Here is a 26656-nt window from a genome sequence, read left to right as displayed (position 1 = left end):
GAACTAAGTCTGAGACATTTATTACGATGGAAGATGGGAACTAAGCCTGAGACGTCTCTTACAATGGGAGATGGGAACTAAGCCTGAGACGTCTCTTACGATGGGAGATGGGAACTAAGCCTGAGACGTCTCTGACGATGGGAGATGGGAACTAAGCCTGAGATGTCTATTACGATGGGAGATAAGAACTAAGTCTGAGACATTTATTACGATGGAAGATGGGAACTAAGCCTGAGACGTCTCTTACGATGGGAGATGGGAACTGCCTGAGACGTCTCTTACGATGGGAGATAAGAACTAAGCCTGAAACATCTCTTACGATGGGAGATGGGAACTAAGCCTGAGACGTCTTCTATGAACCGTTATGGGTCTCTTCGTCATCAAGAGTAAATTTGAAACAATATAAAAATAAAGGCTCAACCAAAAGCATGACCCAACGGAAAATTACAAAATGTGTTGAAATTGTTAGCAGCACCTATTTGGGGCTTTAATAATATTGGACAGTGACTTACGAAAATATCATGCCCCAATGACATAAACAACGCCATGACACTTTGCTTTTCTGTTTACTTATGCTTTAACCACTTAAAACGGGTTTACTTTTTCTTTCACCATGAAAACGTATTATTGCGGGTAGAGGAAAAACTACCTGTTTACCAGAGCTCTGCAATTGCAATTAGCTCAGCCCTAATTTAAATTTTGATAGATTTTGAAATTACCACGCCGCTTGTTTAAAAAACAAGCGGCCTTTTAGATCATTCCCATTCTACTATTCATAGCTAGAGTATCTTTCGATTTAGACTGACTAAACGGGAATAAGTTTTTTTAGCCTTTTTGCTTCCGTTATTTTAAAGACCAAAATGAGAGTGCGATGCTATTATATGTTACCGGAAAAAGACGATATCTGAATTAATGGTATAGACATAAAAAAAGGCTTGTGGTTTGAAAAGAGGATGAGAAATCACTCTTAGTCAAACATGCTGAAAACCAGAGAACACTAAAATATGGTTTTAACTCTTCGTGTGTGTAGATGAAGCTTCAAGTCGACAGTTAATGGTAAGCTATTTGCTAACGGGAGCTAGATGAGACACGATTTTACTAAGGCAACATAGCTTCAGTTCAAATTTAAAATGCTTAGTGCAAATACACTGGAAAATGCCTTAAACATTTTCACATTGTGATGGACTTGAAATGATTAATATAAGGGTTCGATGTTTGATCTACAAAAAACATACGCTGTCTCGCCAAAAACGAAAATAATCATTAAAAAATTCAGTAGAAGACCTTTTCTCAGATTGAATGTCGTTAACTTTTCATTTTTTTTTTCATTAGATGCATTTTTTTTTAAAAATTTCGTTTGAATGTCATTTATCATTCAATGCTTTTTTTTTGCATTTTACGGCTTTGACCCTGTGTAAGTGCCGAAAGATCTATCCTTTGTATCCGGGAAAAGGGTTTCAGACTCGTAATTCAAGTTTAACGTTTTGTGATATTGATTTTTGCAGGCATCAACTTAATTTATATGCAATGATTTGAGCATTCCTTGTTTTCGGTTATAAACGAAAACAAATGTCTGAGCAACATCCTGTTTCATTTTTTTTTTAATCATTACTGAGCTAAGAATTTTCTCTTTAGAGTATTTGTTGACAATATTGATAATATAGAACGCATTTTCTTGTATCACTATAAATAACAAATAGATTTATTCTAATGTTTCATCATTCTCCTTACCTCGACAGAACATTGAGTTCTCCCTTAATCTGTTTTCCACACAAATTATTAAGTACGATGCTCGGCAGACTAAAATAGCCAACCTTAATGTTTTCCAGGTGGTTGATAAAGTACTCTTATTTGCGCGCAAAAAATGTCCACGTTTACATACTTTTGCAAGATTCCCAACTTGAAATCTCAAAATTACTAATTGTATGCCTGTTAGATATCAAAGGTTACACCGAAAATATTAGTTTTTCTGCACTTTGTCAGCCCTGTGATATTCCCTCTTGTTTCATCGCTGTGTTGTCTTTCCCTTCAGCTCTTCGGCGTATCCACTCAAATTGTTGTCCTCTTGTTTCATCGCTGTGTTGTCTTTCCCTTCAGCTCTTTGGCAAATCCACTCAAATTGCTGTCCTTTTGTTTCCTCGCAGTGTTGTCTTTCTCTTCAGCTCTTTGGCAAATCCACTCAAATTGTTGTCCTCTTGTTTCATCGCAGTGTTGTCTTTCTCTTTAGTTCTTTGGCGTATCCACTCAAATTGCTGTCCTCTTGTTTTATTACAGTGTTGTCTTTCTCTTCAGTTCTTTGGCGTATCCACTCAAATTGCTGTCCTTTTGTTTCATCTCAGTGTTGTTTTTCTCTTCAGCTTTTTGGCGTATCCACTCAAATTGCTGTCCTTTTGTTTCATCTCAGTGTTGTCTTTCTCTTCAGCTCTTTGGCATGTCCACTCAAATTGCTGTCCTCTCGTTTCATCGCAGTGTTGTCTGTCCCTTCATTCTTTGGCATATCCACTCAAATTGCTGTCCTCTTGTTTCCTCGCTGTGTTGTCTTTCCCTTCAGCTCTTTGGCATTGTCCACTCAAATTGCTGTCCCCCCGTTTCATTACAGTGTTGTCTGTCCCTTCATTCTTTGGCATATCCACTCAAATTGCTGTCCTTTTGTTTCATCTCAGTGTTGTCTTTCTCTTCAGCTCTTTGGCATGTCCACTCAAATTGCTGTCCTCTGGTTTCATCGCAGTGTTGTCTGTCCCTTCATTCTTTGGCATATCCACTCAAATTGCTGTCCTTTTGTTTCATCGCAGTGTTGTCTTTCTCTTCAGTTCTTTGGCGTATCCACTCAAATTGCTGTCCTCTTGTTTACTCGCTGTGTTGTCTCTCCCTTCAGCTCTTTGGCATATCCACTCAAATTGCTGTCCTTTTGTTTCATCGCTGTGTTGTCTTTCTCTTCAGTCCTTTGGCATGTCCACTCAAATTGCTGTCCTCTTGTTTCATCGCTGTGTTGTCTGTCCCTTCATTCTTTGGCATATCCACTCAAATTGCTGTCCTTTTGTTTCATCGCAGTGTTGTCTTTCTCTTCAGTTCTTTGGCGTATCCACTCAAATTGCTGTCCTCTTGTTTCATCGCTGTGTTGTCTTTTCCTTCGGCTCCTTGGCATATCCACTCAAATTGCTGTCCTCTTGTTTCATCGCTGTGTTGTCTTTCCCTTCAGCTCTTTGGCATATCCACTCAAATTGCTGTCCTCTTGTTTCATCGCAGTTTTGTCTTTCTCTTAAGTTCTTTGGCGTATCCACTCAAATTGCTGTCCTCTTGTTTTATTACAGTATTGTCTGTCCCTTCATTCTTTGGCATATCCACTCAAATTGCTGTCCTCTTGTTTCATCGCTGTGTTGTCCTTCCCTTCAGCTCTTTGGCATGTCCACTTAAATTGCTGTCCTTTTGTTTCATTACAGTGTTGTCTGTCCCTTCATTCTTTGGGATGTCCACTCAAATTGCTGTCCTTTTGTTTCATCGCAGTGTTGTCTTTCTCTTCAGTTCTTTGGCATATCCACTCAAATTGCTGTCCTCTTGTTTCATCGCTGTGTTGTCTATCCCTTCAGCTCCTTGGCATATCCACTCAAATTGCTGTCCTTTTGTTTCATCGCTGTGTTGTCTTTCTCTTCAGCTCTTTGGCGTATCCACTCAAATTGCTGTCCTCTTGTTTCATCGCTGTGTTGTCTTTCCCTTCAGCTCTTTGGCATATCCACTCAAATTGCTGTCCTCTTGTTTCATCGCTGTGTTGTCTTTTCCTTCAGCTCCTTGGCATATCCACTCAAATTGCTGTCCTCTTGTTTCCTCGCTGTGTTGTCTATCCCTTCAGCTCTTTGGCGTATCCACTCAAATTGCTGTTCTTTTGTTTCATCGCTGTGTTGTCTTTCCCTTCAGCTCTTTGGCGTATCCACTCAAATTGCTGTCCTTTTGTTTCATCGCAGTGTTGTCTTTCTCTTCAGTTCTCCACTCTTACGAGTAGCCTCATTTCACCGCTGTACAAATCGTTTCGGCACAAATCCTCTTGATAAATTGTCTACTGGTGGCCCAAGCAATAATACGGTTCATTAAACTATAATTACAAACAAAATAGCCAATTTTTTGTTTTTAAAGTGAAAATACCATTTGGTCGGCCATAGGCGGGAAAAAATGTCATAGATCTTATTTTTCAATGCAAACGTTTTCCGTCTTTTACTTGTATCCTCATATAACCTGACCTCGAAACCTAAATTGCGAGGTTTGCGATTCTCTACTAGATAACAGATGGTAATCACGAAAAGTAGATAAAGAAATAAATCTTGTCAATAAAATAAGGCAGATGTAAAAGAAGGAAATAAAAAGAAATGATTTATGATTTTTTTGAATAGAAAATCACAAAAAGAGAACACTTTGTTTTACATTTTGAAAAAGCGATTAATATAATAGAATCAGGCAAAGCAAAATGCTTACAGTATTACACAGTAGATTTAGCAAATATAATACCAAAATAAAAGGCTCTGCCAAATTTTTATGAAAACTCAATCATTGACGGACTCAGGGTCAGGAAAAAAAATACAAATTAAGAAAACGGCCAACGCTGTCTTTAAGAACACTCCCTTTTAAAGAACGTTTAATTTTCGGTTGAGGCTGGGCCTTTTATTTTGGGGCTATTATAAGGCTGGAAATGTTCTAAACGTTTCTAATTTTAGTGGATACCAAAATACAATACTCAATAAATTGTTCGGAAAAAATACTAAAAAAAAATCAAAACCAATAATATCTGTCGAGATCCCAAGCTAGGTGTTCTTATAAAAAAGAGAGTGTATTACAGTAATATCTTTTGATTATCACTTGATTATCACTTTTTATTTAGATCACGTTCCACTCCAGTTTTCTGAAATCGGCAGGAAATTCTTAAGAATACTCAGAGTCCGCAATTTCCTCTCCTTCCCTTTTGACCCGGGAAACAAAAAGACTATTATTATTATTTACAGAGGATTCCTTTCAACCTGATACCAATATTATTAAACTGGTTCCAACATAATTACTACCTTAAGAAAAGGGGAACAAAGGCATGTTTCTCCTATCCCGATTCTAAGCATGGCATTGGAGGATAATTCGACAATTAGGGAAATCGATGGTGGGCTAAGACCCAGCGGGGAAACGCGTCAAATCATGTGATCAAAACAAGGTAAGAGAACGGGGGAAGGTTACGTCCACGAGATATCCATCTCGAGGGAATCCTACCAGTCCATTCTCCAGTTCAGGTACAAAATACTATTCTAGGCTTTGAAAACGTGTAGCTTTCCTCCTCGCGCGGTAATACGATGTAAAACAGTAACCGTATGCACCCAAATGTCATGTCACTACAATTTTTTTTTCCTTTTAACCTACAAATCATTTTGCACAAACAGAGTTTAAAACTCTCATTCTTTTTCTTTTGATCTTCATTGTCAGGGGACATGCATTGTTTTACTTTTTATTCACCATTTTAAGTCCGGTATCAGGGTTAGGTTATTTCCTTCGTGAGAGATTTTTTAATTGCGATTTTAAAAGTACTTAGTAGAAATAGGTGTCAGGCCCAGGGGTGGTGCTTTTAGTAAGCTATAATGCGTTTTATGTTATCAGTCAGGACGGTTGAAAATGCTGATTCGATCTTTTAAATGTACCGATCTTTATTGCCTTTGTCAAATGAGTAAGGCAGGTACTGTATCGGTCGGATCTATGTCAAAGTATTCCGTGCGTATATCAAAACAGTTTCAAAAATAATCAATAGAAACTTCAAAGCCTGGTGATTATTTCCAAATTACTAAGCATTTTTCTGCTCAACGCTTAGAGAAAAGTGTATGCACATAAAGTGGTTTTCTGGCTCCTAAATCATAAAAGATAAGGAATCGCAAATCACATAAGTCAAATGTTTTATTGGATTCGCGTGGCAGCGAAGTGGAATGGAACGGTGTACGTGTGTTCGCTAGCGGGTTCTCGATTGTGCTTGTTCATTATTTTCACCAAGTAGTGTTAGCCTAATTTCCCAACGATTTGACGATGGTGGCCATAATGATGGGGGGGGAGGGGAGCTATTTTTGGCATCATCATTATTTTATTACGGATTCAGGGCGTGGCCAAGGGGATGGCCCAGGGGGCCCGCCCCCCCCCCCCCCCCCCCCCTTCTAGCAGCCAAAAATACAGTAAATGTATGAGACATTATCTAAAACACAGAAGAAAATGTCTTGAAAGGACCTTTTGGGCCTCCTCCTGTTAAAAATCCTGGCTACGCCACTGTGATTTATTGATAAATCCTATTATTAATTATATTTTAGTCTCTCAATTTCACGTCATCAAGCAATACATTTTTTTATTAGAACCTTTTTTATAAGAACGTCCATCCTGAGATTTAACCAAATTTTACAAACATGCTAAGAACATGAAGAGGCTGAGATAGCAAAAAAATGTTGAGTTGAGTGTGCGATGTGGTCTAAAATGCAGAATCGAATTGTGTTAATAATACACCTTTTAGATATTATTGCTATTGATCATTTGTGTAATTCTCTTCCTAATAATTCATTGGGTATTATTCTCATATACAGTACTATTTAAGAACATCGTTGAGAACATTTTCAGCCTTAAATTGCCCCAAAAATAAATAACTAAAAATTGGATGTTCTTATAAAAAACGAGTGTAGCGGTAAAACCATGTCATATCAGACATATGATTTGCCTTCAAATGTTGTCATTTGTTTTTCGCCCGGTCTTGCCTTAAGAAGATTGCATACCTCATTTGAACGCTAAACGGAATCTGAATTGAGAAATTTTAAGTATTTCTCATTCCTTTTCCGTGGCAGCCATTTTGAATAGAACCAAGAAACACTCTTGCTTGCCCCAGTCTCCCATTGAGGATTAGAACGATGAACATTAACATGACATTACTACCATAGGTACTAGAGCCTCCAGACTTCTCTCGTCATTTAACAAATTAAACTTACCTAAAGAAGTGTTGTTGCAGATATGACATAAATTATTGCAGGAAAATGTATCCATGGGCCATTCGGCGATACTTTTAATCACTTGAGTATGAAAATAACAACAATAAAAAAAACTTTGAAAGTTTACAGCTCTCGTGTTGTGTGACTGACGTCATACCCGCAAAACCGGTTTAGGCATGTAAATCGAGACTGGAACTGGAAAAAGCTTCTCGCCCGCCCAGAGCCTCCTCGCTTCGCTCGTCACGGCATTTTGGCTGAGCGTCACTGGGCGAGAGAAGTCTGGAGGCTCTGGTACCCAGGGTAATGCCATCACATGCCAGTACTGAAAAACGCAAGACAAGTTCCAGTACCACGCGGTTAAACCAGCCTTTTTGTTTTGAAAGAGGCGGCTTTCAGCCGGCGAACTGTCAGATATTGGAAAATGCTAAAACTAAATGACCAAACTTTAGGTTATAATTTCTTTTTCGTTATTTTTTTTTATTTCTAAACACCTTCAGTGCCAGTAGAGAAGACTTTAGCTGAACGTGCAATGACTGACTATATCAGTCGGATCTATGGGTCAAAAACGTGCCTCACTTCAGTTTTTTTATCGAATATCGTTTCTAAGAATTATCACCAAGACATTATTGTCTAAACCTACAGGTTCTGATAACCATGGCATAAGTGAAAATAATGACGGCGGTGGGTAACAGTCGAGTTAAGTTATCGGTAGAATATATTGTAATTCACAGCTGAAGTCTCTATTAGGAGTTCCTGTTTAAAAGGGACATTACGAGTCCATTAGGGGTCCCTTGGTCATAAAAGCGTAAATTTGAAACAATAAAAAATAAAGGCTCAAACAAAAGCGTGGCCAAACGGAAAATTCCAATGACATAGAAGCAGCGCCCATTTGGGGCTTTAAAAATATTGGACAGTGACTTCAAGCGATGATCGAGATCACTTTTTCCGCTAATGACACTTAAGCAACGCCATGCAGGGGCGTAGCCAGGGGGGTGGCCTAGGGGGCCCGGGCCCCCCTTTTAGCAGCCAAAAAAACAGTAAATGTATGAGACATCTAAAATAAAGGAGAAAATTCCTTGAAAGTGCCTTTTGCCCCCCCCCCCCTCCCCCTGTTAAAAATCCTGGCTACGCCGCTGCCATGAAACATGACATCTTACATAAGACTCATACAAATTGCTTTTCTTTTTACTTATGCTTTAGTCACGTAAACGGGTTTACTTTTTCTTAAACAATGAAAGCGACTCAGGGAAGAGAGGACAAACTACCTGTTTACCAGTGCTCTGCGATTGCAATTGGCTCAGCTCTAATCTGAATTTTGATAGATTTTGACATTCATGAGGAGCCCCAGCCGGCCTGAAATGGTTTTGTACACCTATTTTAGGCGTGCAAAAATACACCTTAGCATGGGATTAGTGGTCAAAAGGTGTATAAGTCTGTCAGCACAAGCGGGGTCGTATAACACAACTACTGCTTATATCTTTCAACGTCACGGAGCCTGGAGTACGATATGTGTTCCTAACTCCAAACTCGCCACTCTTCGCTCATGGGCATAGACACTTATAAATATAGTCAATTATCTTAATTTCAATCCTTTGCTAAAGCCGAAGAAAAAGTTAAAAACGAAAGGCTATTTACCCTAGCACGATTGGATGGTTAGCCTGCCGTGGTTAGATTTTTATGGGTTACCAAACAACAACTATACGAGTACCGAACGAACAGCTACTCCGAGACCAAATAAAACCGCCAGCTGCGCAAAAAGCATACAAGCTTAATTTCTTTCTTACAAATTTATATTTGTCCAGGCTACACATTCTTTCTAATCTTTCCTCTAAGGTCACTGAGTGATGGTCTTTTTCTAGCAGAAAAACTTGTAGCATCCTTTTTAAAACCCAATTTAGTAGTCATCAACATAAATCCCACTAAAAACACATCAATGGCGTTGGTATTCTTGCTGCCAGGGACTCGAACTTCTGGCCCGTATATTCGGCGGTGGTAAGCTTCTCTCATGATGGGGCTTCAGAGTGCTTGCGGCAGCTTTTCTCGAAGTCGATTATAACAGGGCAGTTTTGCCCTTCCCGCTCCTCGACAAAAACGTTATTAGATTTGATGTCATTGTGGATATTCCCTTTGTGATGTATATAGTCAACCGTATTGCAAATCTTTTAAAACACTGCATTGAGCTGTTGTTTTGAAAGTAGCGAAAATGAAATGGTCATAAATACATACAGTACAGTATTTACATATACCTTGATTGGCTATTAGTTTGGATAACTGCTTCACATCTCATTTGCAGGTTTTAAATCATAGCAATTATGTTTTAGCTGAAGTCTTCATACCCTGGTCCCAGAGCCACGAGAGGTTGACACCTCGCTGGCCACTAAATAGAGATGCTCTGGAACCAGGGTAAAGTCTTCAAGGCTTGCAGCACAAAACAACAGAGAAACCATAAAGCACATTACAACCTCCTATATGAAAAAAATATATCCAGCAATATGTCTCAGATGAAGTCTTCAAGGCTTGCAGCACAAAACAACAGAGAAACTATAAAGCACATTACAACCTCCTATATGAAAAAATATATTCAGCAATATGTTTCAGATGAAGTCTTCAAGGCGTGCCGCCCAAAACAACAGTGAGAACATAAAGAACATTGCACAACCTCCTATATGAAAAAAATATATCCAGCAATATGTTTCAGATGAAATCTTCAAGCCGTGCCGCCCAAAACAACAGTGAAAACATAAAAAACATTACACAACCTCCTATATGAAACAACATATTCAGCAATATGTTTCAGATAAAGTCTTCAAGGCGTGCCGCCCAAAACAACAGTGAGAACATAAAGCACATCACAACCTCCTACATGAAAAAAATATATTCAGCAATATGTTTCAGATGAAGTCTTAAAGGCGTGCCGCCCAAAACAACAGTGAGAACATAAAGAACATTACACAACCTTCTATATGAAAAAATATATCCAGCAATATGTTTCAGATGAAGTCTTCAAGGCGTGCCACCCAAAACAACAGTGAGAACATAAAGCACATTACACAACCTCCTATATGAAAAAAATATATCCAGCAATAGGTTTCAGATAAAGTCTTCAAGGCGTGCCGCCTAAAACAACAGTGAGAACATAAAGCACATTACACAACCTCCTATATGAAAAAAATATATTCAGCAATATGTTTCAGATGAAGTCTTCAAGGCGTGCCGCCCAAAACAACAGTGAGAACATAAAGAACATTGCACAACCTCCTATATAAAAAATATATCCAGCAATATGTTTCAGATGAAGTCTATAAGGCGTGCCGACCAAAACAACAGAGAGAACATAAAGCACATTACACAACCTCCTATATGAAAAAAATATATTCAGCAATATGTTTCAGATGAAGTCTTCAAGGCGTGCCACCCAAAACAACAGTGAGAACATAAAGCACATTACACAACCTCCTATATGAAAAAATATATCCAGCAATATGTTTCAGATGAAGTCTTCAAGCCGCGCCGCCCAAAACAAGAGTGAGAACATAAAGAAAATTACACAACCTCCTATATGAAAAAATATATTCAGCAATATGTTTCAGATGAAGTCTTCAAGGCGTGCCACCCAAAACAACAGTGAGAACATAAAGCACATTACACAACCTCCTATATGAAAAAATATATCCAGCAATATGTTTCAGATGAAGTCTTCAAGCCGCGCCGCCCAAAACAACAGTGAGAACATAAAGAAAATTACACAACCTCCTATATGAAAAAACATATTCAGGAATATGTTTCAGATGAAGTCTTCAAGGCGTGCCGCCCAAAACAACAGTGAGAACATAAAGCACATCACAACTTCCTATATGAAAAAATATATTCAGCAATATGTTTCAGATGAATTCTTCAAAGCGTGCCGCCCAAAACAACAGTGAGAACATGAAGCACATTACACAACCTCCTATATGAAAAACAATACTCACCAATAAGTTTCAGATGAAGTCTTCAAGGCGTGCCGCCCAAAACAACAGTGAGAACATAAAGCACATTGCACAACCTCCTATATGAAAAAAATATATCCAGCAATATATTTCAGATGAAGTCTTCAAGGCGTGCCGCCCAAAATAACAGTGAGAACATAAAGCACTTTACAACCTCCTATATGAAAAAAATATATTCAGCAATATGTTTCAGATAAAGTCTTCAAGGCGTGCCGCCCAAAACAACAGTGAGAACATAAAGCACATTACACAACCTCCTATATGAAAAAAATATATTCAGCAATATGTTTCAGATGAAGTCTTCAAGGCGTGCCGCCCAAAACAACAGTGAGAACATAAAGAACATTGCACAACCTCCTATATAAAAAATATATTCAGCAATATGTTTCAGATGAAGTCTATAAGGCGTGCCGACCAAAACAACAGAGAGAACATAAAGCACATTACACAACCTCCTATATGAAAAAAATATATTCAGCAATATGTTTCAGATGAAGTCTTCAAGGCGTGCCACCCAAAACAACAGTGAGAACATAAAGAACATTGCACAACCTCCTATATGAAAAAATATATCCAGCAATATGTTTCAGATGAAGTCTTCAAGCCGCGCCGCCCAAAACAACAGTGAGAACATAAAGAAAATTACACAACCTCCAATATGAAAAAACATATTCAGGAATATGTTTCAGATGAAGTCTTCAAGGCGTGCCGCCCAAAACAACAGTGAGAACATAAAGCACATTACACAACCTCCTATATAAAAAAATATATTCAGCAATATGTTTCAGATGAATTCTTCAAAGCGTTCCGCCCAAAACAACAGTGAGAACATGAAGCACATTACACAACCTCCTATATGAAAAACAATATTCACCAATAAGTTTCAGATGAAGTCTTCAAGGCGTGCCGCCCAAAACAACAGTGAGAACATAAAGCACATTGCACAACCTCCTATATGAAAAAAATATATCCAGCAATATATTTCAGATGAAGTCTTCAAGGCGTGCCGCCCAAAACAACAGTGAGAACATAAAGCACTTTACAACCTCCTATATGAAAAAAATATATTCAGCAATATGTTTCAGATAAAGTCTTCAAGGCGTGCCGCCCAAAACAACAGTGAGAACATAAAGCACATCACAACCTCTTATATGAAAAAATATATTCAGCAATATGTTTCACATGAAGTCTTCAAGGCGTGCCGCCCAAAACAACAGTGAGAACATAAAGCACATTACACAACCTCCTATATGAAGAAATATATTCAGCAATATGTTTCAGATAAAGTCTTCAAGGCGTGCCGCCAAAACAAAAGTGAGAAGATAAAGCACATTGCACAACCTCCTATATGAAAAAAATATATCCAGCAATATATTTCAGATGAAGTCTTCAAGGCGTGCCCCCCAAAACAACAGTGAGAACATAAAGCACATTACACAACCTCCTATATAAAGAAATATATTCAGCAATATGTTTCAGATGAAGTCTTCAAGGCGTACCGCCAAAACAAAAGTGAGAAGATATAGCACATTGCACAACCTCCTATATGAAAAAAATATATCCAGCAATATATTTCAGATGAAGTCTTCAAGGCGTGCCGCCCAAAACAACAGTGAGAACATAAAGCACATTACACAACCTCCTATATGAAAAAAATATATGCAGCAATATGTTTCAGATGAAGTCTTCAAGGCGTGCCGCCCAAAACAACAGTGAGAACATAAAGAACATTGCACAACCTCCTATATGAAAAAATATATCCAGCAATATGTTTCAGATGAAGTCTTCAAGCCGCGCCGCCCAAAACAACAGTGAGAACATAAAGAAAATTACACAACCTCCAATATGAAAAAACATATTCAGGAATATGTTTCAGATTAAGTCTTCAAGGCGTGCCGCCCAAAACAACAGTGAGAACATAAAGCACATCACAACTTCCTATATGAAAAAAATATTCAGCAATATGTTTCAGATGAAGTCTTCAAGGCGTGCCGCCCAAAACAACAGTGAGAACATAAAGCACATTACACAACCTCCTATATGAAAAAATATATTCAGCAATATGTTTCAGATGAATTCTTCAAAGCGTGCCGCCCAAAACAACAGTGAGAACATGAAGCACATTACACAACCTTCTATATGAAAAACAATATTCACCAATAAGTTTCAGATGAAGTCTTCAAGGCGTGCCGCCCAAAACAGCAGTGAGAACATAAAGCACATTGCACAACCTCCTATATGAAAAAATATATATATCCAGCAATATATTGCAGATGAAGTCTTCAAGGCGTGCCGCCCAAAACAACAGTGAGAACATAAAACACTTTACAACCTCCTATATGAAAAAATATATTCAGCAATATGTTTCAGATGAAGTCTTCAAGGCGTGCCGCCCAAAACAATAGTGAGAACATAAAGCACATCACAACCTCCTATATGAAAAAATATATTCAGCCAATGTGTTTCAGAAGAAGTCTTCAAGGCGTGCCGCCCAAAAACAACAGTGAGAACATAAAGCACATTACACAACCTCCTATATGAAAAAATATATCCAGCAATATGTTTCAGATGAAGTCTTCAAGGCGTGCCGCCCTAAACAACAGTGAGAACATAAAGCACTTTACAACCTCCTATATGAAAAAAATATATTCAGCAATATGTTTCAGATAAAGTCTTCAAGGCGTGCCGCCCAAAACAACAGTGAGAACATAAAGCACATCACAACCTCTTATATGAAAAAATATATTCAGCAATATGTTTCACATGAAGTCTTCAAGGCGTGCCGCCCAAAACAACAGTGAGAACATAAAGCACATTACACAACCTCCTATATGAAGAAATATATTCAGCAATATGTTTCAGATAAAGTCTTCAAGGCGTGCCGCCAAAACAAAAGTGAGAAGATAAAGCACATTGCACAACCTCCTATATGAAAAAAATATATCCAGCAATATATTTCAGATGAAGTTTTCAAGGCGTGCCCCCCAAAACAACAGTGAGAACATAAAGCACATTACACAACCTTCTATATAAAGAAATATATTCAGCAATATGTTTCAGATGAAGTCTTCAAGGCGTGCCGCCAAAACAAAAGTGAGAAGATATAGCACATTGCACAACCTCCTATATGAAAAAAATATATCCAGCAATATATTTCAGATGAAGTCTTCAAGGCGTGCCGCCCAAAACAACAGTGAGAACAAAGCACATTACATAACCTCCTATATGAAAAAAATATATCTAGCAATATTCAGATGAAGTCTTCAAGGCGTGCCGCCCAGAACAGGAGCGAGAACAAAGCATATTTCAACCTCCTATATAAAAAAATATATTCAGCAATATTGAGCACTTTCTATGAAAACCTTCAACCATCACTTTCTATGAAAGCCTTCAACCATCATTTTATTCAGCAATATGTTTCAGATGAAGTCTTCAAGGCGTGCCGCCCAAAACAAAATAGAACAAAAAATATATAATTATTAAGGATAAGTGATTATTTGTCAGCTGATTGCTACAATACCAAACTCTTGTCCACCCAATTTCTCTCTAGCTTTTCGATCTTTACCGAAAGCAATTTCACTTTCGCTTTTACTTTATTCTGTGCCAGTGTTTCGAGCATGGGTTGGGATCAACGTGGTCCCTCTCCTCGTCGATTCCCGGAAGTACGTTTAGAAGTCTGAAGGAATCCCTACTTGCTGAAATCTCCCCGATTACTCCAAACCTTTAAAGGACGTAGACTTCTTCCGTTCTAGCCCTGTTCCAGGCAACCCGATCTGCTTAAAACCATTTGATCGAAACTGAATCGCCGGCAAGCGTCCTCACATCCTTCGGCGCTATCTTATAGCTTCGGCCGGGATGCTTCAAAGAACTTCAAATTGACGAATTTTCGTAGTCGTAAACAGCATAAGTCAATATTAAGTGCGTACCATATTTTGTTTGGGTCAATCCTCAGTGAAATCACCTCAAATAACATGAAATCGGAAAGGAGGTCTTCTCCCCTCTGGGGCTCCTCATGGCGTAGTCAAAACAAATACACTTTCTCGGTAAAGTTTATTTAATCTTGTAAACCGTGTTAAAAAACACAAAGAGGTTAAGACTGTATTTCATGGATATAAATTCTTCTTTGCCCATTCCTCTTTCCTTTCAGATCATTCCATTGCCCTTTTAGCCCATTGTACTATTCGTAGCTAGAGTATCTGTCGATTTAGAATCAGTACACAGGGGTTAGTTTTATGTGCCTTTTTGCGTCCGTTTTTTTTAAAGACCGAAATGAGAGTGCGAAACGAGAGTGTTACCGGAAGAAGACGTTATCTGAATTAATGGTATAGATATAAAAAAAGGTTTGTGGTTTGAAAAGAGGCTGAGATCACTCTTAGTCAAACACGCTGAACATTAGCAGAGAATACTAAAGTGTGGTTTAACACTTTATGTATGTATATGAAGATACAAGTCGACAGTTAATGGTAAGCTATTTGCTAATGGCAGGTGAATGATACAAGTTTTTACTAAGGCTCCATTTTATAAACTTCAGTTTTCTTTTTTGCATTTTACGGCTGTGACCCTGTGTAAGTGCCTATCCTATGTATCCGGGAAAAGGGTTTCAGACTCGTAATTCAAGTTTAACGTATTGTGATATTGATTTCTGCGGGCACCAACTTAATTCGTTATGCAATACTTTTCTTTGAGCCTTTCATTTCATTTTTTTGAGGGGGTTATAAACGAAAACAAATTTCTTAGCAACATTCTGCTTCATCGCCTCTTTTTAAAAAAATAACTATGCTAAGAATTTCTCTTTAGAGCAGTTAGACAATTTTGATATTATAGAATCATTTTCTTGTATCACTATAAATAACAAATAGATTTATTCTACTGTTACATTATACTACTTATACTGTATACTTTTTGTTCGACAGAACAAAATATTGAGTGCTCCCTTAATCTGTTTTCCACACAAATTAATAAGTATGATGCTCGGCAGACTAAAATAGCCAAGATCGCCTTAATAATTAGGCAAAAACCATAATATTTTTCAGTTGGTATTTTAATAGTACTTAAAAGTACTCTTTAGAAAGCAATAGTTAAATATTTGCGCGCAAAAATATCCACGTTTACATACTTTTGCAGGGTTCCCGACTTGAAATCCTGAAATTGCGTATAGTATGCCTGAAAGATATCATAAGTTAAACCGAAAATATTAGTTTTTTTGCACTTTGTCTGCCATGTTTCCTTTCAGTTCTCAAAACAACCCCGTGCATTCCGGGAAAAGGACAAAATAACAATTCACAATTCAAAAAGAGCTTCTTTGGGTGAAAAGTAGGCTTTGTCATATTTCCCGATCACAAGTCTAAAAGCCTGAAACTACAATACTAAAGATAAAAGGACCTAAGCGCTGCCGCCAAAAACACTCCTTACAATCTCGCAATCTTTTTTTTTTCTCGAGGCAAATGATCTGCTAAACCTCGGAATGGAGGGTAGGGTGCACTCAAATGGAATTTTATCAATCTCTACAAAAAGGGACTACAATACGATCACGAGACCTTTCTAGGTGGCAAATTCAAAACAAAATAATCAAAAAAAAAATTAGAAATGACTGCCCCCGTCACACCAGAGAACGACGAAAAAAATAAAATCTTTAAATAAGATTAAACCTTTTTTTTTGAAAAAAAAAAAAAGGAATTCTGGCATTTTTAGTAAGTGCTGAATAAGTTGTTTTTTGGTTGTTGTTATTTTGCCGCTAAAAGCCTAAGCGCACGCTAGTTTGTCACCCAAAAAGTCACGTAATCTCTTAGCGCAAGTCCCCTATTCTGGGAGCAGTGTGCTTGGTACAGAGATGTAGCAGGCGTCGAAACGTTAGGGTGAGGGGGAAGGGGGGGTGCAGAAACATGTAGAAAATATCTGGGACATGGCCACGTCCCTACTGATCATTCCATTTTTTTAACATTTATTTTGTATTGGAAGTGGTGGTTGTAGTATTATGCTATCCCTGGTTACTACTTTAAGCGTCTAAGATTTGACATGAGAAGATTCCGTTTTTTGCCGATAGAGGGGAGGAGATGTGCGCTCCTTGCCCCCGCTGCTAGCCTGGCGGGTATGGCGCCGGTAAGAAAATAAAAATAATAAGCCCCCTCGTGGAGTACGGTGATTCTTAGATAACATACGTATCATTTCCTCCTACCCCTATGGATATCCAAAATATCAATTTTTGAACCTCCTTTAATCATATCTTTCTCTTATTAAAAAGTGGACTGGATCGTCTTGAAATATGAGGATTTCAATTAAGCTCCACACCGACTAGCTACCACCAAGAAAAAAAGAAAATTTGAGAGATAAAAATAGTCAACCCGCTGGTTTTAATAGCTTTTGCAGTGTAAAGCGTCATTTAGGACAAATCTATCGCCGACATCGCTGGATAGTAGGTAAGAATAACTGTAAGGCTCATTGTCAGAAAAAATATAAGGTTTATATTTGACTTTATGGTTATTCTTTTAATCATTGTACATTTATAAAAGACCAGGAAATTTCTTGTCTTCAATCTCGCTCGTCGAGCTTTTTTGTCCGCGAAAAGGATTGATTTGTTTATCCCGTTCTCAATTAATAATTTCATTCCCAAAAATGACAAATCTTGACGGTTAATTTTTATTATGTGGGCCTTTGATTTCAGTCATTTTGCCGAATAAATAACTTCATATTAAAGACAACCTCCTGGATATTATTTAGCACCCGATAAAATATTATTCTATATTAAAATATTACTGAAACTGTGATTGATATATCAATTTTCTAGGATGATTAAATAAAACGGCCAAGATTAACCATAGCTAAATCATTAGCTGGCTAACTTACAAAGGGATATGGGATTGTTATTGCAGAACTCTTAAAAAAACGACAACGACGCATTGGTGGCGGTAGCATTCACATTTTGTTCTTGAAAATAAAAACGGCTTTTTGGTTGAGCTCTCGTGCACGAAAATTAACAAAACAAATTATCCAATTCTAGTTAGACAGTTTAGATTCTTGCAATATGGATTTGTTAGCGACACGCGAGCGAAAGCCCATTGACGATTGTTGGTTTGTTAACCTGCTGCCTTGCGAAGTTAAAACCATTTTTATACATTAATTTTAATATTAAGAAAGGGGTGTAGTATGTTGTTCAGTAAAATGGTTTCTATTGATTTTCAAATAAAAAAAGAACTCGTACCAGACGACAGAATTTTTAAGGTCTTAAAGGTAAATTCGACACCATTCTTTTTTTTGTGGTTTTTGTAAAACCTGTATCAATAATTCTTAAACTTTATTTTTGCAAAAAAAAAATCCATAAATCGCATTCTAAGACGGCTAAAACGGGCCTTTGCTGTTTCCCGTGACCTGTTGACTCTGAATTCACGCCAAATCTTTGACTTTTCTAGCGTATTATTTTAAGGCGAGAAATCGGCTTGTCGGGCGTAACCTCACGACGGGTTTTAAGATATCGCCTTCAAATTTTCGGGATTTGATAGATACTTATGCCATGTCATAAAGTGTGTGAGGAATTTCCGTTTTTCGACTGAAGATCGCTTTTGTAGCACTTTTTGTGTCCAAATTCCGCCAGAAATGAGAGTCCCAACTTTGATTCGTGATATTTTGTTGACAGTGTCAAATAACAAAAAGTCCTCACACACTTTGGTAGATTATCTATCTGTCATTGAGATGCAATTACGTGCAAGTGCATGCGCAATAACGCGAAGGTGCATTACGCTCAAGAGTAACCTCCGTACTTTTGAGTTTGAGGCCTCAAAACACAAACACGAGATTAGCTATTGCAAAAATTAAACTTGCAGGAGATAATTCAATCTTAGATCTTTTTTTCAAAGCAAAACCCATTCTCTTTTAGTTGTATCCTCGTATAACCTGACGACTTAAAGGCACCCTAAATTGCGACTTCTGAAACTTGCGATTGTTTGCTAGGTAACAGATGGTAATCACGAAATAAAGATAGAGAAATATCTGGGTGGTATTTTCGTTAAACGAGATTTGGCCGTTTTTCACCCTGCGAGAAACGTGAAATCGTCTATTTCGACGTCCGTGAAACGTGATTTTACGATTTACAAGGCCATTTTTCGGTCCGTAAAACGTGAAAAGGCCATTTTGCAAGGTCCGTGAAACGTGATCCATACCCCCTTTACCACCCTGAAATATGTGTTATCAATAAAATAAGGCAGATGTAAAAAAAAGGAAATGAAAATTAAAGGATTTTATTGAATAGAAAATCACAAAAAGAGAACACTTAATTCTACCTTTTCAAAAAGGGATAAATACAAGAGAATCGGACAATAAAACTGCTTACAGTATTACAAAGTAGTTTAGTGAATACAAATATACCAAGTAGGTTCTGGCAAATTCGTCTAAAAAATCACTGACGGACACAGGGAACTTATCGTGAGAGTTTGTCGGTAAAAGATTGAAAACAACTAAAATAAGTCAGGTAGTTTGGCGGTATGATTATGGCTAACGTCCTCAATTAATAATGATGGTTGGATATAATAAGAAGACAGGTGTTTATAATTCAATAATTGGTTCTTCAAGTTCATATTACTGTCTGTGAGTGAATGTTGTGCTGGCATAATAAAAAGTAAATACTCTCAGATATCGTTGGAGATGGTTCAATCGTAGGGATAAAAAATATACAATTTTCGGTGAAGGCTGGGTCTTTTATTTTGGGGGTATTTTAAGGCTGAAAATGTTCTTAAACGTTCCTAATTTTAGCTGATACCAAAATAAAATGCTCAATAAATTGTTCGGAAAAAATACCAAAAAAATATCAAAACCAATGATATCTGTCAAGATCCCAGGCTGGGCGTTCTTAAAAAGAATATTTTCTTATTTAAAAGAGAGTGTATTACAGTAATATCTTAATAAGATATCTTAATAAGATGTTCGACTGTGTCGCAATATGTTGTCTCATTTCCAATTATCACTTTTTATTTAGATCACGTACCATTTCGTTTTCTGAACTCGGCAGGAAACTCTAAAGAATACTCAAAGTTCGCAATTTCCTGCCTTCCCTTTTAACCGGGAAATCAAGAGGCTTTTATGATTTTCCAACCCGAAAATAGTTAGTTGCACAATCATTCCACACGTTTTTAGAATATCCATATTACTACACAAATCTTAGGACTGGTTGTTTCGATAACATAATTCAGGGTAAAACTAATTTTGAAATGAATACAATAGAATATCAAACCAGATTATAATTGTCATCTTATTGCGATACTGATATCAAAAAGTAATAATTTCTGTGTTTGTAATCATAGCCAGTGTGAAAAAGTGATGTATTGTTTTTGTGTCAAAAGTGCTTCCTTGGCTATACCCAAGGGGATGCTTTAGGGTTAAATACACCAATTTGTACTGTAAAGAGGTTCCTTAAACGCCTAACTTCAAATACCATTATTTCTCGTACCGAGGCAAAATGATGTCCTTTGCGTCGGCCTTGTACTCTGATTGGCTAAAAGAAACAGTACGTGATGTAAACTTCGCAATCTAATTGGCTCAAACCCCAAATAAGAAAAAAATAATAATTTTCCGTTTTATCAGTATGTTAACATCAAAATGTGCCTCAGTGTGAAGCCAGACACAACAATATTATTAATTGTACAGTTTAATGAAAATACCAGTTTTTCGCTTCCGTGTCACTAGCTATTTTCTCAGCAGTACCCAGAGGGACGCATTAAGGGTTCGGTGTATCAATTTGAGCCGTAAAGGCTTTAAACGCCTTAAATAAAACACCATACGATTTTAGTAACAAGGCTTAAAGACTTACACTGCGTGGACCTTGGACTTTGATTGGTTAAGAAATGCATCACGTGGTTAGAAAAGTCTGTATTCTAATTGGATAAGTAACGCAAGCAGCTTATCAAGTAAAACATCTCGAGACTGAATGGGAATAAATTCACCATCGCACCAGGGGTTTTCGCAGACTTTCTAGTGAGACCTGCAGCCTCGAACACAGTACGTATATGCCAAGTTTCTTCTTTTTTGTCATTAACATGACATGAAAACCTTGATTATCATTATTATTATTATTATTATTATTATTATTATTATTATTATTATTATTATTATTATTATTATTATTATTATTATTATTATTATTATTATTATTATTATTATTATTTAACTTTTAGTATTTTTAATAAACTAGTAGTATTTAACTCCCTATATTTTAGGTTTAAGGTAACAAAAGCCTTGACCTGCCATTTTCATTTGTTCATCACTTTCATCTTTTAGATTATTTCATTTAGTGTCAGACGTCCTGTTCTTTTTTGTCTTGTGGATATCTGTGATCTCTGCATATAAAAAAATATGTACGGAGACAATTTCTTGTTCAATTTCCAAGTTCATAAGCCTAATATCAACTATTAATACATCATCAAACGGGAATGGAACGGAAGAACGAGGAATTTGAAAGCGCAATTTTATAGGCTTTTCACTGCCTTTGCAGATCGTAATGGCTTGAGATTTCCACTTTCATATCGTTGTAAGGGCTAAAAAAATGTGTCATCAATTTACAAAATTGCTATTATAACTACTTCTACTTGGTCCTTTTTTTCGGGGTTTGCACACCGTCAAATATCAAAATCAAATGAACTAGTTTAATAAGATACATTTGATTCAGAGATTTTTTTACCTTTATTTAGTTTGGATATCACAGTATGGTCTCAAGATAGTTGCATTCATTAACTTCATAGTTAAATTCATAGTTTTCAAACACAATTTTTAACACCATAAACGTTTTAAATCAATCTTTAACACATAAATTTGGTGACCAAATATTATTGATCACCGTGCATAAATATGACTCAAGTTTTTATATGTAAACGAGCAAACTCATGTAGATAAACGCGATATCTGGTTATGGTGTGGCTTTTTAATAGGTAAGGGAACCTAACAAAAGTATTCATTTACACTCGTTAATACTAGTTTAATCGTTAGAGTGGTTTCCAGTAACCCGCGTAACAGAATTCACTTTACTAAAACTACTTGTTCGCTTTAGTATTGGTCCTTGGCTAATAACTATCACACTTTGTTGCACGGGTTAAAGAATTCTTACTTTTCTTAATCTTTATTTTACTTGTTTTAGAGGCAAAACGAATCAAACCATTAAGAACATCTCAAAACTTAGCGCAGCCTTAAATTGATCGAATGGGCAAAGTTACGCCTAGTAAGTGATACATTATGTATATCTACTGAACCTTAAAGTGAATCTGAGCCTTATGTAACCTTCTGTAAGATAAGCAAAGTCACACCTAGTAAGTGATACATCATGTATATCTACTAAACCTTAAAGTCAATTTAAGCCTTATGTAACCTTCTGTAAGATGAGCAAAGTTACGCCTAGTAAGCGATACATCATGTATATCTACTGAACCTTAAAGTCAATTTGAACTTTCTGTAACCAAGCGGAGAAACTTGCTGTTTCGTTCATAGTATGCAATAAAGCGTCGGACTAGAACACTGAAGGTACCAGACGGATAAAATTCACTCTAGAACAACGCTTTCCTAAATACCGTAGCCCTAACGGGAGGGTTTGTTCCGCCAGGAACGCTTAACAGCGTGCCAAAGTCGAGCCGTTCTGGTTCGGTTGGGGATCGACCATAGAGTGGTTCCACGGCAAACGTTGGGTCGACCTTCTTATTAATTTAATTTTGACCACAATAAAAGGCGTGCTAGCGTCGCATTATGTCGAACTTCTCTATAGCGACATGATAATGCGACCCTGGCACGCAGTTTATCTTAGGCCTGTGCGGCTGCATGTAGGCTACGTGACCCGGTATGTGAAAGAGTACACTAATCTACGGACTCATGGAACACTCACTACATTTGGAGCTCCAGATTCCACAGAGTACCTGGAATGACTTGACATATGCCGTGGATTGAAATTGGGCAAAACAAAAGCAAACAAGTTCACACCTTGATATAGGTCTTTAATGATCCGAATAAGTAAAGGCCAAGGGTCACACGTTCATGCGTTTTGCAAAAACAGGTGTCCGACAAAATCTGTCAAAGGGAGTCCGATTTCTAGTGCGACACTAAATTTGACGACGGACAAAAAATACCTAAGTGCCAAAATACAAGAGCACCGTCGAAGTACGAGTATTCCGCACTTTTTGATTGACGCTTCTATGGAAAATAGAAATCAAAACGCAATTTGTCATCGGCTTATGTAGCTGGTTGTGCCCACAATGCATGAAACCCTCGAAGACCCAGCGGTCTTTACCGACGCTTCCAGATCTCGCGAACGAAGAAGGAAAGCACTGGATCAATACCATCAAACGCCCAGTCTTCACGCAAATTTATACGTTTACGTTATTTATCATCTTTTTTTTTTTTTTGCTTTTTGCACAGTTGAAGAGTACGTACCGGGAAAATAAGGATCATTTAACGAAAATATCTCGTTAATATATCTCTAATACAAACACAGTTGACGTCACAGCGTGTCATTGACAAAATCGATACGCAGTTATAAAATCTAAGAAATGAAGATTGGTAATCTGCTTGACAAACGGGTGACTGGCTAACCTGGGTTCCAGAGGCTGAATATCCGCTTTTCCAAGCATGCTTGGGGGCGGGGGTTCAAATAAGCTGGCGGCGTAATTCTCTCTTCGCTCGAAAAACTCTCGGAGCCTCTGGTTTTCAGGGTAGTAATTGGCCAGAAGCAGGGAATATGATATAAGTTTGGGGTGGTAGGGGAGGGGATGTGAGAGGGATTAAAGCAAAAAATAGGAAAGAAATAAGCTGGTTATAACAAAAGACGCAATCGGGTTGCGCGACAGTTGTCCATGACACGCTGTAATGACGGCTTTTTTGCATATATAAGAAGACATATGATAATTAAGATGTTTTCTTACGTTACAATCAAGTTTCTGGCGCATGCTGACGCCAAACGTGCGGGGTCTTCTAATAACACATGGACCATTGACTAATCAAAGCGCCCGATTAACGAGTGTCGTTGTATAATAAAAGTCATAAACACCTACGAGCTAGGTATCTAGCTTTCTGGATGCATTTGGTTATTCATTTTTTTTTTTGTAATGACTATTCATATGTAGACAGAACTCATTTATGTATAGACAGGCGCAATGAAATATAATATTCGCAGTTTTTATTCTTATAGTTTGGCAAAATATTCACACAAAAAAACATTTTCCTTTTTGGTTTACAGAGTTGGTCCTTGGCCCATCCGACTATCAATTTTTCTCGGATTTTTGGAGTGTTTTAAACTCTACAAGATCCATAAACCTCCTTAATCAATTTTCTCTCAACAATGGGCCTTACAATCTCGTATCCCTAAGGGGTAGTACACACTAACACGGATTCAAACGTATCCGGATTCGTTTCACCAAAAACGCATCTCTTGATTCGCGTCCACACTATCGTTTTCATTATTTTCGGCTGGATCCAGCCGTCCACACTAACACGGATTCAAACATATCCGGATTCTTTTCACCAAAAACGCATCTCTTGATTCGCGTCCACACTAACACGGATTCAAACGTTTGAAAAAGCCGAAAGGGTACGGCGTGACGTCAGTTTCATGAAACGCATGCACAAAGCGCAGACGGGTCTGCGATATGACACCATCATTTTTTTTTATAATACGGATTCGACCGTCCACACTACGGACCAAGACGGATTCATTTAGATTCACTTTCGACAGCGTATTAAAAAGTATCCGGATTCGCTGGATCCCGTGTTAGTGTGGAGGGAAGGCCTAAAAGTATTCGGATTCTAACGAATCCGTGTTAGTGTGGACGGCCCCTAAATAGGTCTCACGCTGTGCCTGATTAATTTACTATTCCTCTCGGCAGTCACGTGGCCTGCTGTCACCATGATAGATAATGCGCTTGGCCGACATGAGGCCAACATAGTGCTTGGGTACTACATCGCCATCTTCGTCATCGGCTTCGTCACAAACACAATCGTCGTGATCATCTTCATTTCCTCCCAACGTCTCCACACAACTCCCAATCTCATCCTCTTCAGCATGTCTGTCTGTGATTGGCTGATGGCGGCGATGGCCAAATCCGTTGGTATCTATGGCAACGCTCGCTACTGGCCCACCGTTGGCAAGGTCACGTGTGATTACTACGCCTTCGCGACTTCTGCCATTGGCTACGCCTCTATTCTACACTTGGCAGCGCTCGCGGTGGAAAAACGCATGGCTGTTGTCAGCCCGATGACGAATTCATTCAACGGGCGACGAATGCTCGTCATCATAGCAACCCTATGGGGTTTCGCCATCCTTTGGGCTGTCTTCCCTCTGATTGGCTGGTCATCGTACGGCCCAGAACCCGGTTACGTGTCTTGCTCAATCACGTGGTACACCACAGATCACAATAACGTCTCCTACATCATTTGCGTAAGCGTCTTGTTCTTCCTTATTCCCATAGTAACAATGACGTTTTGCTTTGCTTCCATATACCACACAATAAGGAATCTTTCCCATGAAGCCACTGCGCGATGGGGAAGCGATGCACGGGCGACACAGGAAACCATTAGAGCCAAGGCGAAAACTGCAAAAATGGCATTCCTCATGGTCATGTGTTTTCTTTTCGCTTGGACACCCTACGCCGTGGTCTCCCTGTGGACAACGTTCGGCGATACGCACAGGATACCCGCGCTTCTAGGGGTACTGCCCTCTCTGTTCGCCAAGCTGTCATCCTGCTATAACCCTATCATATACTTTTTCATGTATACGAAGTTTCGATACGCAGCAAAGCGCTTCTTTATCAAGAACATCATTAGACCGAGTGAAACCGAAAGGTCGCGCGTTTTGTCGGGTATCAGGACACGGGCTGCCTCGCCTTATCTAGCTAAGCCCAAAGATCAGGCAGACAACTGTCAACAGTCGCCGATAGGTAATACAATAAGAAATTGCTAGAAGTTCTTTAAAAAACGGAAAAATACGGAAAATTTCATGAAGAGAATAGCGCCAAGACACTAACGTATGATACGTCCGAAGAGGGGAGACAAAGTTCTAATGGAGTTATAAAAAAAGATGTTTGATTCTTCAAATAAATCTTGAATAAGAAGCGGTGCTTTGTTTTACAAAAACAGTTGAAAAAAGTCTAAAACAAGAAAGGATCACCGAAAACAATGCTGTCATTGTCACGGAATCTTCTAGAACGTAAAATTACATCAGGTAAATTTACAAACATAGCATATGAATAACACATAAAACTATTCTGGTAAAAAAAACGTTAGATTATACTAAATCATACTGGGTTAATTTTATTAGTGCGTAACACATAGTTCTGGAAATTTCGCTAAGAGTGATTTTCTAACATTGAGTGGGGCCAGCTCTAGTACTCTCTTTAAGTACAGACTTGGAGCATGCATTCGTATGCTAAGAAACCCAATGTGAATCAGATATTTACTTTATGAATAAAGCATTAAATAATCCAAGGAATGTTATATTTGTCAAAATGCGCAAGATTTTTAAACATTCAATAAAAAAATATATATTGTTGCGCCTGTTGCGTTACCCTCTGTTTGCAAACACAACTTCGAACGTGCAATTCTGGGTCTAGCCCAGGGATAAATGCCCTTTTTATCCAATCAAATGTGGAGATCCGTTTTATCCGTGTGTTAGCGCTAACCTGCTTTCTAGGAACTGGTCCCTGGGATCAGCTAGCCTGAAATCTATAATCAAGA

The 26656-nt window shown here is 38.0% G+C and overlaps 1 protein-coding gene across 2 annotated transcripts; it reads left to right on the top strand.

Annotated features, from left to right (window-relative positions):
- Nucleotides 1-3859: 3859 nt before the first annotated feature.
- Nucleotides 3860-26407, top strand: LOC5501704 (visual pigment-like receptor peropsin). Of its 2 annotated transcripts, none has more exons than XM_048731732.1 (2): nt 3860-5261; nt 24811-26407. In XM_048731732.1, exon 2 carries the CDS (start codon nt 24831-24833, stop codon nt 25881-25883), a length of 1053 nt encoding a protein of 350 aa, XP_048587689.1. In that variant the 5' UTR covers nt 3860-5261; nt 24811-24830; the 3' UTR covers nt 25884-26407. The 2 variants fall into 2 exon arrangements, with proteins under 2 accessions (XP_048587689.1, XP_048587690.1); XM_048731733.1 differs by lacking the exon at nt 3860-5261 and adding an exon at nt 14394-15429.
- The last annotated feature ends 249 nt before the right edge of the window (nt 26408-26656 follow it).

The sequence above is a fragment of the Nematostella vectensis genome, chromosome 8 (assembly GCF_932526225.1).
Source record: "Nematostella vectensis chromosome 8, jaNemVect1.1, whole genome shotgun sequence".
In the NCBI taxonomy this organism is placed as follows: domain Eukaryota; kingdom Metazoa; phylum Cnidaria; class Anthozoa; order Actiniaria; family Edwardsiidae; genus Nematostella; species Nematostella vectensis.
The sequence above is the reverse complement of the archived record's forward strand: the minus strand, read 5'-3'. Positions and strand labels throughout refer to the sequence as shown.

Bases quoted from the DNA above. Each gene is read 5' to 3' on its own strand.
- LOC5501704 (XM_048731732.1), top strand. From the start codon at position 24,831: ATGATAGATAATGCGCTTGGCCGACATGAGGCCAACATAGTGCTTGGG.